This window comes from Seriola aureovittata, chromosome 18, assembly GCF_021018895.1.
Source record: "Seriola aureovittata isolate HTS-2021-v1 ecotype China chromosome 18, ASM2101889v1, whole genome shotgun sequence".
NCBI lineage: Eukaryota > Metazoa > Chordata > Actinopteri > Carangiformes > Carangidae > Seriola > Seriola aureovittata.
The window spans coordinates 1,267,625-1,282,357 of record NC_079381.1 but is presented as its reverse complement, the minus strand read 5'-3'; the positions used below and the strand labels follow the sequence as shown (position 1 = coordinate 1,282,357).

The 14,733-nt window shown below is 42.0% G+C and overlaps 2 protein-coding genes across 3 annotated transcripts in view; one reads left to right on the top strand and one right to left on the bottom strand.

The window, feature by feature from the left end:
* The window catches only part of megf10 (multiple EGF-like-domains 10), a 59,353-nt gene extending 58,351 nt beyond the window's left edge, over positions 1 to 1,002 (bottom strand). For both annotated transcript variants that reach the window (XM_056404335.1, XM_056404336.1), the window contains exon 1: positions 856 to 1,002. The gene's annotated coding sequence lies outside the window, so the exon portion shown is untranslated. The remainder of the gene's footprint in view (positions 1 to 855) is intronic.
* Positions 1,003 to 1,181: 179 nt separating this feature from the next.
* Positions 1,182 to 14,292, top strand: ndor1 (NADPH dependent diflavin oxidoreductase 1). The gene is given in 16 exon segments (XM_056404160.1): positions 1,182 to 1,269; positions 3,992 to 4,131; positions 4,254 to 4,331; positions 4,452 to 4,485; positions 4,488 to 4,548; positions 4,634 to 4,732; positions 5,804 to 5,905; positions 6,044 to 6,247; positions 6,528 to 6,655; positions 8,371 to 8,582; positions 8,815 to 8,922; positions 9,047 to 9,161; positions 10,463 to 10,609; positions 10,713 to 10,831; positions 11,145 to 11,239; positions 12,292 to 14,292. Coding segments are annotated over 15 exon segments (1,782 nt in total). The 5' UTR covers positions 1,182 to 1,269; positions 3,992 to 3,996; the 3' UTR covers positions 12,437 to 14,292.
* Positions 14,293 to 14,733: the final 441 nt, after the last annotated feature.

The window sequence follows — 14,733 nt, the reverse complement described above, 5'->3', positions numbered from 1 at the left end:
GGCTTTTTTTGTTTTTAAATAGCCTAACTTAATTTATTATATATAACATGGAACATAAGTACCCTTGATGTTTTAGGCCTACAATTCAAGTACTCCAAGGTTTCCTGTTCAAAACAGTCACAACACCTGAGAAAGGATGTTATCAATTTATACATAGATAATTTTAACCATCAATCACGCACAGGTGGCAACAACAAAATAGATATAATTGAATATACAAAACAAATTGAGCAAGAGGCTTTGTTACATTTGTTTCAGTAGAGAAGAATTTTAGTTTAGGATTTAGTGAAACAACATTTTTGTCCATAGTATTTTGTTATGATGATGTTATTATTGCATTTTTATGCAGCGTAGGCTATATGCATTGAAATACCCATGAATATGGCCTGTATACACCTGGTCCCCTAAAGATGCTCTTTAATTTAATGGATGGAGAGAGCACAGATTTACAGGTCTCTCCATCCCTGCTGAGGACGGTCTTTTCAGTGCAGTAGGAGGCATCTTGCATCCAACAGGGTTCCTCAGACACAGAGACCTGTAGCCTGTGTATTAGTACAACCTGTTTTTAGTCGCAGTATAATTCAGGATAAAAAACATTTCTCCAATAAGTTGCTTAATACATCTTTACTGCTGGACCTAGTACTTCTAGGTCTACTGGCACAAATACTTTTAATGTGTAGTTTTTGAGTAATGCAGTGTCAAACTCCCTTCCAGAGAACCAAAACAAGCCATTTTGCCTAACTTTGATGTAGGACAAAAAACATTTCTTCCATAAGTAGTTCACGAGCATTATATTTTTGGACTTAGTCGCCTACTTCTCAGACTATTTGCACAAATATTATGAAATACTTCTACCTTATAGTTTTTGAGTAATCCAGTGTCAAAGTCTCTTCCAGAGAACAAGAGTAAGGCTTTCTGTCTTACTTCACTGCGGTCAAGCCAGTCGCCATTCACGTTTCCGTGGTCAAACCATTCGGGCCTGACTGCAGCTGAAAACCGAGATGTGAGCTGCAGTACTATTCTGATGTGAGCTGTTGTAGTTTCGACGCTGTATTTCTTCAGTAAACGTATTTTCAAGTGAACTTTCAAATTCCCGATTTTATACTTATGACTATGAACGCAGCGTCAGTGCACGAGCCAATAACAACTCGAAGCAGACTTGCCGTAAAGTGTGACAGAGGTGTTCAGAGGTGGTTGCCTCATTCAAAGCAGTTAGCTGCCAGTGTCATTATCGGTAGAGGCTGTAGTGGACAAACAGAGCAGCGGTAGGTAGGTGTCCGTTTTCTTTGTATTTTGTCATGTACGTTATTTATAAATATGTATAAAAATAACAACATTATCCAGCCGGCTAACATGCCTTCTACCAGGTCATGGTCTGTCGCGATACCCACAATAGCATCAGTAGCATCAGAGAGCTTTAAATAAGAGATGCGACAGCGAGCGGTGAAAACAGAGAGGGACTGCGGTCGAATTGTCTTTTTTAGCTGCGTTGGTTTTCGACTTCAACTAAGTTAGTGTTTAACGTAAACTGCCGGTGACTGCAGTGACACACTTACGTCAAGTTGGTCGCATTCTACTTCCTGTTGCATCAGTGAGCTCACATCACTGGATGGTCCTGCTGCCTGGACAGCTGTTCAGATCTGTTCCTATGAACAAGATCAGTGTCAGACCAACACACACCAAATTCATCGCAACAAAAAATTATACACATTTATCTGGTAAACATCTGCTGTCATTGCCTCATGTTGCAGCATGATGTACACAATTCCTGGAAGCTCAATGTCCTGCAGAGTCACCCACCATGTCACCCACTGAGCATGTTAGGGATGATCTGGATCTGCATGTACAACAGCATGTTCCACTTCCTGCCAATATCCAGAAACTTCACACAGCCTTTGAAGAGGAGTGGTCCAAAATTCTACCTGATCAACTCTGTACAAAGATGTGTTTTCTGACCCACGAGTTTCCCCCAAAAAGTGCACATCTGTAGCTCAAGTCATGAGAAATCCACAGGTCAGTGTCTAATAAATACAACTGTGCAATGATCATGATGTGTAAGCAGCATCTTGATATGACACACCTGTCAGGTGGAGGGATGATCTTGACAAAGGAGAAGTTTTCATGAATACTGATTAAACACATTTGTGAGGAAGATTAAAGAGAAAGATATCTTGTGTAATTTAGACAAAAATATTAGATCTTTAATTTCATCTCATGAAAAATGGGAGTAAAAACAAAAGTGTTGCGTTTATATTTTTGTTCAGTGTATAATAATCATACATTATTAGCTTTAAATTACTTTAAACATCTGAATATAGTGTCAGTGTCTCTCTGTGTGCTGTCTTGAACTCCACCTGGTTGTCTGAGCTGTACCAGCACACTCGGGCCTGGATGTTCACTGGAATATGTCAGTCAGTTACTGGAGACTTTACTGATAAAACAATGTTCAAAAGATGATTCTTCAAAGGTTTCAACCTTTAGAGAACCTCATGGGAACCTTGTAGAAACATTTTTGAAGTTTATATTTATAGAACTGAAAGAGTTTTTAGAGGTAGAAGCTTGGAATAATGTTGCACTGTATTTTATAACATTAACACCTCAGTATTATATCATCAGTGTGCATTACACAATCTACACTGCTCAAAAAAATAAAGGGAACACTTAATCATTACAGTATAACACACAGTATAAGTCAGTTAAACTTCAGGGATATCAATCTGTCCGTTTAGGAGATTGTGAATCAGTATCACCTGCTTTGGTGCAAATGAAAGAGTCTGGACACGCTGTGGTGAATGTTATGCTGCCTGTAACATCATCCAGCATGAGCAGTTTAGTGGTCTTCAGTGATGGTCTGGGGAGGCAGATCCTTGGAGGGTGGCACAGACCTCCATGTCACAGCCAGCGGTACCCTGACTGCTGTTAGGCAGTGGCCCTGGGTTCCTCCTGGTGCAGGACAATGCCTGTCCTCATGTGGCCAGAGTGTGTAGGCAGTTTTCTTCAATTTCCACCACTTCTTTTCTTTTCTGGTTAGCATGCTAATCAGTTAGCTGGGGTCTGGCAGGCCCATCTTGTCACTTTTTGATAGAGTCACTGTAGCGTCGAGTCTGCCCTGAAGAAGTAGCTGCTCAGAGGACGTATTATAAACTTTTGTATTGTAAATGAAAAATGGCTGAAGCTCTTGGCAAGCGTCAGTCACCACCATGTTCGGCAGCAGAGAAAACTTACGTGCTGCACCTTTTAAAAACAAATTGACTACACCTGCTTCACTATATACAATACACACCACACTGAACATTAACATCATTCCAACACATGATGAAGTGACCACATGCAGAACAAGAAGAAAACACGCTATTACAATGATATGAAAAAATCAACATTAGGATAATTAGGATAAATTCAAATTCCACAGCACAAGTCTGTCAAGGTGAACAACACTGCCGAGGCCTCAGAGGATGAATCTGCTCATTTGATATGATCATGTGATCTGCCATAATTTGATCTGCCAGATGCAACTGTTTGAGCATTAAGATGCTGACGGTGGTTCATTGATAGTAACTGAACAAAAGTGATGAAGCAGCAGGTACAAATGCTGATGATGGAGGAAACAAAGGAAGCTCAGTAACTAATGAGACATGAGGCTGAACAGTACAGAGACACGTGGGCTCACTATTTGGCAAGCAGCAGGTCACTGTTACCCTTTTTAATCTAATGTGTTATAACAGCTAATGGTTTATATGTGTTAACAAGCTAATTAACAAACTAGTTATAAACCATTCATAAATCCTTAATAAGGGGAGTCTGATTGTAAAGTGATACCAACAGATCAAATAATTCATTTTTCTGCTCTGGAACACTTTCTCTTCTTGAGTGTGGAGTTCATACTCTTTCATGTATTTTTTCATTTGTGTTTTAGTCCCCTCTTTTTACTATCCCAGGTCCATGCCCTTCTAATTAACAGAGCCTTTTGTAACCTCGCTTTTTCTTTCAGTTATAATGTCACAGCCGCCTCTCCTCATCCTGTACGGGAGCCAGACCGGCACTGCCCAGGACACGGCCCAGAGGATCGCACGGCAGGCGAAGAGGAAGCGTCTGCAAGTTCAAGTGCTGCCTCTGGATAACTACAACATGGTGCGTGAGGTGTTATTATGTATGGCGAGGAGAGGGGTGGGTGACAGACCTATATACTGTTCAAAGCTGACCCAAATCACGTGAAAACACTGTGTCCTGCTGTGTTTCCTCTCTTCAAACAGGCCCACCTGATCTCTGAGTCTCTGGTGGTTTTTGTGTGTGCCACCACAGGCCAAGGAGACCCTCCAGACAATATGAAGGTAATAACACAAATAACACATGCGACATAAGAAAAAGATGAGAGGAAGAGAAGTGTTTAATTGAGCTTTTGGTTGACCTGTCCCTTTATTTGCGTCTCTATTGTCTCACTTTCTTAAAAGAACTTCTGGAGGTTCCTCTTCAGAAAATCTTTACCTCTTGGTCTCTGAGTCGACTGGACTGTGCTGTACTGGGCCTTGGGGACTCCTCATATCCAAAGTCGGTGCTTATCACATTCACAGTTCTCACACTCATATTAAGAATATCTCATCGTCTTCAAAACATCAACTGATTTTGTCCATAGGTTCAATTTTGTGGCCAAGAAGCTTCACAAGCGCCTCCTGCAGCTGGGAGCCAGCGCACTGCTGCCTGTCGGGCTGGCAGACGACCAACATGACCTGGGGTAAGAAACTCATTATCACTGACAAATAACAGGAGGTGACACAAGGAGCTGAAGCCAAGAAAACCATTCATTTATTCAAACCCAACACAAACAAATAGAAAGGCCAAAATGCTATGAAGGGTGGTCAGTAAATCAGTAGTGTGGGAGTGCAGGCATGAATGATGAAATATTAAGTGAAGTGTTGGTAAAAGGGAAAAGCAATGATAAGCACATGGAGCACCGGGGGGCAGAGTTTCCCCTTTCTCTCTCCATCATGGCACAAGTGGGCTCCTATAGTCCCGGGGTCAACAGGCCCAGGTGTTCATAATAAACAATGACCTGACCTCACCTGCTGGGCTTCTGCAACACAAAACACAAAGGTTGCATCCACACTACTACGTTTTAGTTTTAAAACTCTGCCCGGTGTCCACACTTCTCTGGAGTTTTCAAGCCTCTAAAACAGAGACACCGTTTTAGTTTGAGGACTCCAGGATTGTGTTGTTTCTGGACGGACAGAAACTGAAGAGCTTTGGAAATGATGATGCAGACACCCACAGTCGCTCCCTGATCGGGTCTTACCATGCCGTTTGGCAGATGTTTGGCAGATGTTTGGCAGATGTTTCACATTAAAAGACAACCAGGAAAGGGAGGAGGTGGTGTTCTTTAGCAGCTGAAGGGCTTTTAATGTGAAACACTCTGGTAAGAAATGTTGATTTTCTCTGATGGTAGCTAGGTAGCTTCAGACAACCCCACATCAACAAACTGTCCCTTTAAGGTCACTGTGACCTTACAAAACAGGTTTTTGGCCAAGCCTCATGAATTCATACACACATCATGATACAATGAAACACTAATATGTAAAAGGATAAAATCATGAAGTGATGTCATTTTATATCCAAATAGTCAAAGGTCAGCTTCACTGTGACGTCATAATATTCTGCAGGAACACTTCTGACTGTTATTCAACACTGTTAGTTGGGAAACAGAAGAGAAGGTTGTGACCATAGTTCTTGCAGCTTGTCTGGTTGGCGGAGGGATACGACCAGGATGTTGCTGTTTGTTATGTGCTCATCTCAACATCTGTTTGAACAGGTCAGATGCTGTGATCGACCCGTGGCTCACTTCATTTTGGGAGAAAGTATTGACCCTGTACTCATCTTTGGCTGATGTGCCACCACTGAGGGAAGATGAACCGTGAGTGTTGACACTTGATTCTCATTCTGTGGTTGATTTACACTTTGCTCTGTGTTCTCATTATTAAATCCTCTTCGGGGTCTATGCAGATGTTTATGCAGCTGCACGGGATTTTATTTTGCTTGTTTCTTGTGGCAGACTTCCTCCAACATACACGTTCCACTTCCTGGATGATGTGAAAGAGGAGACAGGTGACAGGCTGAGGATTACCACAGACCAAACTGTCCCCTCCCAGTCTCATCCCTTTCCTGCCAGACTGGTGTCCAACAGGAGAGTCACACACCCGTCACACTTCCAGGATGTGAGGCACATCGAGCTCGACATCACTGGATCCAGCATCCAGTGAGTAGCCTTGGTGTGAAAGATTTATCTTGTATATTTCCATCTCTTGATACTGTCAGTTCCATGATGTTACTTATGAATGAAGAATGACATCAGTCTGTACTGTGACCTGATTGGTCCATGTGGGACAACCAGCCCATTTAAGGTGGTCTCCTCCCTTTTGTCCTGTAAAATAACCTAATGAACGTCCTTTCCGTCCGTTTCTTCCTTTGAATGCAACATGAAAGTATAAAGTGCTGTACAGACCTGATCCATCCTGAGTTGTGATGTTGTTGTGTAGGTTTGCAGCTGGTGACGTGGTGATGATGTATCCTCGTAATGCACCAGAAGACGTAGAACAATTCTGCCAACTGCTGAGATTAGATCCAGAGGGAATGTTCACTCTCAGGCCCACAGACAACACTGCAGGTGTGTGTGTGTGTGTGTGTGTGTGTGTGTGTGTGTGTGTGTGTGTGTGTGTGTGTGTGTGTGTGTGTGTGTTTTTGACAGGTTTTAATTATTTGGAGCCTAAAGTGAAGATGTTATTAAGAAAATAATCAAACTAATAGTTTGTCTTTATTCATTATAGAAATTTCATTCAGAATTTTTCCCAGTGACAGTTTTACCTCATGTCGTATTACTTTCATCAGAATTTTCCACAAGGTCTCATTTTATTTCACAACTTCACTTTTCATCAGTAGAATCAATCTCTGCCACACACACACCTTTTTTTTTTTTAAGTATATTTTTTGGGCTTTTTTTATGCCTTTATGATGGCAGAGTAGAGAGAGACAGGAGCTGGGGAGGCAGAGAGAGGGGGAGTGACATGCAGTAAAGGGCCGTCCGACGCGGGATTCGCACCGGGGCCGACTGCAGCGAGGAGCCTCTACGTATGGGGCACCTGCTCAACCCACTGCGCCACTTGATGCCCCACACACACCTTTTAGCCAATCACATGTTGTTTAGCAGCCTCTTCTTATGACGCAGCCAAAAAGACAGCCACCAATATTAGCCAACATGAACATTAGCGTGTGTCCACGTGATCGATGCAAGTGTAATATTCAATCAGTTTTTAACTCTGTTTTAGTCTCCATCAGCTCATTGAGATGACTTCTGAGACTTTGGAGGCAGGACAATGGCTGCCGTTTCCACTCCTCTGATTGGTTACTGTCAGTCCAGTTATGGCAGCCATTTTAACAGTAATCTATATATCTTTATATAAATATATATATAGATATATATCTATAATATCATTTCTCTTAATCAAAATTGTATTCTCATTAGTCAGACTGGTAATTTAAGATATCCACAATAACACTTATCAGTAAAAATTGTATTTCAAGATATTTACAACTTTGATTGTACTAGTCAAACCAAAATTTAAAATCTAAAACTTCTGCTGTTTACATTTAATAGATGGATCTGTAATTAAATTCTTCCCACTCAAAAAGAAAATTTCAGGTATTCACAGTTCTTCCTGTCAATAGTTGTGGAATCAGATATCACTTTTTGCCTTTCATGTGCATTGGGCTTTTAATTTCAGATATCTGCAATTACATTTTCAATATCAGAATATATCTGCAATAGAATTTTTACTAGGAAAAATATCTACAATCCAATTGCTACTAGTAAAATTTTAATATCAGATATCCATAATGAGAAACCATTCCAGATCCATAATGAGCCATAAATCCAAAATTATTATTTTGAATATCCAAAAAATCAGCCACTGGCCCCGCCTCCAAAGTCTCCAAAGCCTCCAAAGTCAACTTGACAAGTGGGCGAGTGTTGAGAGGTTGGGAGCATGTAGGGAGCAGCGAGCTCGTGCTTGTCACAGCCTCGTGCGCTCAGGACCACAGTTGTGCACGAGGAACAAAAAAGAGGCTTCTCTGTTCGTTGATACTGTTCTGTGTCCTCGTATCATGTGCGTGGTTTATATGTGCATGAGTTTTGAGACGCCATGTGAGAGTGAAGTTGCAGGACATAAAACAAACACAGTGAGCTAAAAAAGCAACTACATGAGCTACAAGCAAGTGCGGAGTTGGGTGATTATACTCTGAGCCTTAATAAACTCCTGATGGTGATGATCCTCTGTTACTCAGCCTTCAACCACCTGCTTTCTGCACGATCCTCTGTCTCCTCAGTTCCCGCCAGGCTTCCTCAGCCCTGCTCTGTGCGCCACCTGGTGGAGAGTTACCTGGACATCGGCGCTGTCCCCCGCCGCTCCTTCTTTGAGATGCTGTCTACCTTCTCCGACAATGAGCTGGAGCAAGAAAAGCTGGTGGAGTTCGGCTCAGTGACAGGACAGTCGGAGCTGCACAGCTACTGCAACCGGCCCCGACGCACCGCGCTGGAGGTGACAGCTGAGGAGTGGAGTCAGCGCCGGGCTGCGGTTTAAACCTGACAATAACAGACCCAGCCTCACTTCTTCAGATTATTTTGATGTTACACGTTTTTGTTTGTAAGAAATGAGTCAGTCCTGGTGAACATTTGTAGTAACAGTAGGAGTCAGATTTGTTTGAGGCTTTAAATCTATAAAACTGTGTTTTGATCTGCTGGTTGAGTATGTCTTGCTCTTGCTGCTGCAGGTTCTGGCAGATTTCCCCCACACTACAGCACAACTCAAAGTGGACTATCTCCTGGATCTTTTCCCTGAGATCCAGCCTCGCTCCTTCTCCATCGCCTCCTCTCTCCAGGTAGATTGTTCTTCATAGCAATGATTTAACTGCTATGAAAAAATATGCTGATTCATCTGTATGCCTTCACTGGTATTACTCAAGACAGATCCAGGAGAAGTCACAGTGAAATCTCTTGTCTCAGGCTCACCCACACAGGCTTCAGATCCTGGTAGCTGTTGTCCGGTACAAAACCAAGATACATAAACCACGAAGAGGCCTCTGCTCCACCTGGTTAGCCTCCCTGGACCCCGCACAAGGTCTTTCACTACATGTTGTATCACTCACAAAAATGTGCCTGTACTTCACACATAGAGATTCCTTTATTCTGACTGGCTGAGGCTGGCATGTATTATTTTGTTGTCTGTTATTAGCATAAAGCTAAAGATGTGTCAACACAGTGAATCTATTTTTAGGATTTATTGCCCCAGATTAAACAGTTCTCATACCAGTACCAGGTAGAAGAAAAGGCTCAAACAGTTGCTGAGTCTGGATTAATAATAAATAAATACCAGTCGCTTATAAAGTTCAGGTAAAAAATATTAGGACTTAGTTTCTCATTTACAGAAAGATAGATACTGCGCTCCCTAGAGGTCGAAGGGGTCCCAACTGCATGTACCCAGTTTAGTTTGAAGTGTTGCTGAGATATGACCTCACTTCCTGTTTGCGATGGATGAATACTTTGGAAAATCAAAAATGCATGTGATTTTCTGAGGCTTGGTCTACAGATCATCTGTGACAGTTTTAGTGAAGATTGGACAGAGTTTTGCAATGTTAAGGAAAAACTCTGGTGCGAGTTGGCTCCGTGCTTTTTGCTTAATCCTGCTGAAAAACAAACAAACAGACACAGGAGAGAACATAATCTTTTTAGTGGAGGTTATAAGCAGCAGCTAGAAACTGTGTGGCTGCGCGCCAAGCAGAGTCTGTGGACAAACAGACATGTGTCCTGACACACTGCCATACTGCTGCACTGCCTGAACAACTATAATTACATTCGTTTTTCATAAATTATCATTACAGTTGATTCACATTCACAACATTGACTAATCATACAAACACCAATCCCGTCAATGAAATAAATAAATAAAAATCTATGAATAATATATAAATAAATAAAAAGTTACCAGGAGCTGGAGAGCTTTTTCGTTATTGACAGTTTAAGACCAAGTGGAAAGACTGCAGTCAATGAGTGAATGAGAACAGGATTTCTTTTTAAACTCAGAGCTGCAGGGTGAAGGATATGACACTGTTGTTGTTAGTTATGTGGAAATGAACATTGTCCTGAATTTATCAAAGCAACAGCAACAAAGAGGTAAACAGCACTGACAAGATCTGAAACCAGGGGGACATCTTGCTGAGATATGACAGAATACATTTATAGAAATGTGAACTGTGTCTCTACACAGAGGGAACTGAGGAAAATAAAGGCTGCTATTTGACAAGTCCTGTGTTCCTGCAGGATAGAAAAATAAATAAATACCTCCTGACGCAAAAAATGTTGATTTCCTGTTACATTACATAAACATTGACCGTGGATGTGTTTTACTACATGGTGTTGCAGGGGAGGTGTATGTGCCTCTGTGGGTGAAGAAGGGCAGTCTGAAGTTCCCTAAAGACAGGGACACCCCTGTGATAATGGTTGGACCTGGAACAGGAGTGGCGCCATTCAGGTCTGCTATACAGGAGAGGATTGCTGAAGGGAAAACCGGTGAGATCTTCACCTCTCTGACTTTGTCTCCAATGTTCAGTAAATTAATTTTTGTCAGACCTCTGATGATGAGACACCTCCTTCTTCTCCTCCCGCTCTTTAGCCAATGTCCTGTTCTTCGGCTGCCGCTCAGAGTCCAGAGACTTCTACTTCAGGTCAGAGTGGGAGGAGCTGATGATGGCGGGACACCTGACCCTCTTCACTGCCTTCTCACGAGACCAGGTCACACACACACTCACAGGAAGGGACAGAAACTCAACCACCGGTATCACTGTTCTGCCACAGAACAGATACATAACGAATAAAGAAATAAAACCAGGACTAACTGTTGGACAGATAAACCAACGTATCAGACAGATTGACATTTTACAAGTTAACCTGTAAGAATGTGTGCAGCTGGTCCATCCACGCTGCTTTTAACTGGCCAGAACCCTTTCAAACTTTCCTACAATACCCAGCATTCATTGCTAACGCTGCCCCTGCCCCAACCAGCAGGTGATGATGAAACTGACTGGGTGTTTGTTTGTTTGTTCAGGAGGACAAGGTTTACGTGCAGCACCGTGTGAAGGAGAACGCTGAGCTGCTGTGGGACCTGATCGCCAATAAAAGTGCCTGTTTTTACATCGCTGGGTGAGTCCAACGCACCAACACTAAGCTGGATATTTATTCTTATTGTCACCGTGGCGACAGTGATAACAGTGTACCTCCCAGTACTTCTGTATAGCACTGTAGCGTGGTGCCAAACCTGGCAACCTCACCGTGATAAGAGGCAAGCTACACACCCGCTGTTGTTCAGTTTTCAGTTCAACAGGCTGTGTTGACATGACATTTTCCATGTGTTGCCAAAGCACAATTACAGTCATTCAATGGCATTAAATTATCAAAGAAAAAACATTTCAATAACAATGTTAATATAATAAAATACAGCACAATTATTAACAGAATTAATAGAATAGATTGATAATGAATAAAGAAAATGGAAAAAAAGCAATATAATTATATACATATAATACATACGCACATTTACACATATACCTACACATATATATGCATACATAAGCATATACATACACATAAGTAAAAGCATTTATCCAATAAATAAAGAAAAAGTAGATAGTTTGACCACAGAACTAAACCTTTCTAAATACAGACCACAGACCTGTACAGAGCAGGTTAGTGGGTGAACAGCTCACTGTGGCTTTAACCTTGTCTCTGTTGTAAAAGCCCTAATTTTACTACTCCACTATTTTCCACTGTTTTGAGTCTCCAGCTTCTCACACGATGGTTTACTGATACTGTGTTTTCTAGAATTGTAACTTCAATATTTTTGGTTTGTAAGACAAAAGAAGATAATCTAAAAAATAATCAAGTAATCAAAATAATCATTGGTTACATTTACATTTACTCATCTGGCAGACACTTATATCAACACTTATCTAAAGAGACTTACAGTGAGGGACATCACTGAAGCTTCAGAGCAGGAGAGACCTCGGTGTAAGAACTCAGCACTACATCTGTTTGATTAGTGAAGGAGATCAGGTGAAGTCCACAGTGGGAGCTAGTTAGACATGTGGGGGTGTTAGAGGTGTTAGAGAGGAGGTGCTCTCTGAGGAGGCAGAGGGACGCCCTGCTCTGACAGACTACCTTCTTTACATCACTGACCTTGTCTTGTTTGTGTGCAGCAACGCCAAACAGATGCCAGCCAGTGTGAGTGACGCTCTGAAGGAGGCGTTCCAGCAGGAGGGAGGCATGTCGGCCGACGAGGCTGAGCAAATGTTTGAAGCCATGGAGAGGGCGGGGCAAATCCAGAGTGAGACCTGGTCCTGATCACATGATCTGGCAAAAGTGCTCATTCACTTTCCTGCCAAGACTGAGAGAAGAGGATCAATACCAGACCTGCACAATTCAACGAAATATAATTGAAATAAGATCATGATGAGATAAGGCCAAGTGCAATATCCAAATCACTTTTTTTTGATAAAGGTAAAATGTGTCACATTGTCAGCACCATAAGTGTTGTGTTGCTACAGACACGCCCCGCACTACAAATCATATTCTCCAGATGTACAGGAACATGTTTGTTTGATACAAGACCAACAAAAGTCACATCATGATTTTTAAATGTTTTAAGTGAAAATGACCCATGCTGGGGCGGCATGGTGGTGCAGTGGGTAGCGCTGTTGCCTCACAGCGAGAAGGTTCTGGGTTTGAACCCCAGGCTAGGGGCCTTTAATGTTTGCAGGTTCTCCCCGTGCCTGCGTGGGTTCTCTTCAGGTACTCCAGCTTCCTCCCACAGTCCGAAGACGTGCACATTACATTACAACAAAACTGCAACATGTAGTTTTTATTTGTTTTCCAAACCTCTGCAGTGAACAGCTGGAAACGGTTCAGCAGGTTTCTAACATTAAATTCAGCTGTAGCCAAAGTTGTGCTACCGTTTGCCAGCACATAAACACCTGAGCAGGGACAGTGTCGGCGTCACACCCACATGTTTAGATGTAAAGAGTGATTTATGAAAGAGCAGTTCATTAGTCTTAGTGGAGCCTAGATCATTGTGCAGTGATTTGAACACAGTGAACCACTTTAAATTTTGCCTTATCTAACCGGGAACCTTACTACCTTGTCTCTGCTGCTTCACACCACAGTGGCTGCTGGCTCAGCTCCTCACTGCGTAGTGACAGTAAACTTTATAGAAACATATTCCATTTAGGAAATGAGTAACTGTATGTAACTAAATGAGTTACTGTATGTAACAGTTAATAAACAGGTTAACTGGATGGGTGATGCAGGCAGCCATTAACACACAAAATACACTGCAACAGCACTACCTAGTGGTGTATTTAAGATACTGCCTGATATAATCTTTGCTGAACAGGAGCCACAGATTTGGTCGCACCAGACCATGTAGACTGTAGCTGTAAACCTCTGAGTGAACTGAACTGAGCAGCGGTTTGTTCTGCTGCTCATAAAATCAACTCTTCATTTATGAAAGGTTATTTCTTTTCCAAAAGTTACACAGTAGTTACACACTTTAAAGTTTAAAGTAAAATCATAAATGATCTCTTTCCACAGAGGGTCCAGGTCCAGTGAGGTTTACTATGTCAGATTTCATTAATGATGTCATTGGAGAAACAATGTAAGAACTTCCCTCTGTTGCTCTGATTGGACCTTTAATCCACTGGTCTCATGTCAGATCCGTTAATGTGTCCAGAGGGCCGTCGAGGCGGATTCCATTTAATGTGTGAATTCATCATGAATGAAGGAGAGCAGCACAGTTCCAGTAGCTGTTCTTCTCTGACTGAAACATTCAACTTGCAAATGTTTTTTTTCTTCAGTAAAGATCCATTCTTAATTTTATTTACTTGTAATTAATTGTAATCACTATTAAATTGTATTTGTTAACGTGGCATGTGTGGGAAAATAAATGACCCACTTGCAGTGGATTGTATGATATGCAAAAAACAGATTTTCACATTTTCAGGTCAAATTAAAAGTGAACCTGATGAGATGCTTTTAAAGGACAGTTTCACTCTGGGGGTGCAAGACTTATATATACAGTGTCAAAAGAGAATTCTCTTCTAAAGTCATTTTAAATGTGCTCTGTATGAAATGATGTTGGAGTCTCCTGTTTGAATTCTGGTTTGTATGTTAAAGTACTCATTAAACACCGTCTACACACTGAAGTGCTGCAGCACAGACTGTCTCACAGTGTTTGACCCTTTCCTGAAGAGTTATGTTTTTGTTCATAGCAACTATGAAAGACTGAGATAAAGTTGAAATAATCCTGGGTGTTGATTACATCCCCTTTTTAGTTCTAACCCATACTGCAAGTACCTCCCAAACCCTCGAGCACCGACCCATAACCTAGGTACCCCTCCGTACCCTGACTACCCCCATATCTACAGTCAACTCCAAAATCCCGACTATCTCCTCCCACCCTGAGCTGCCCCTGTACCCAAATCACTTCCCCTCAAATCTTCAGGGCTTCCTGCCATTTCCAGAGTGAGACCCTTTACCCCATGGCCCCCACAGAGTCCTGATCCCAGCATCATGGAGTCAGTCTGGGATGACATGAAGAGACAGAGGAACTGAGACAGGTTCCTCCGAGATGCTGCGACAACCTT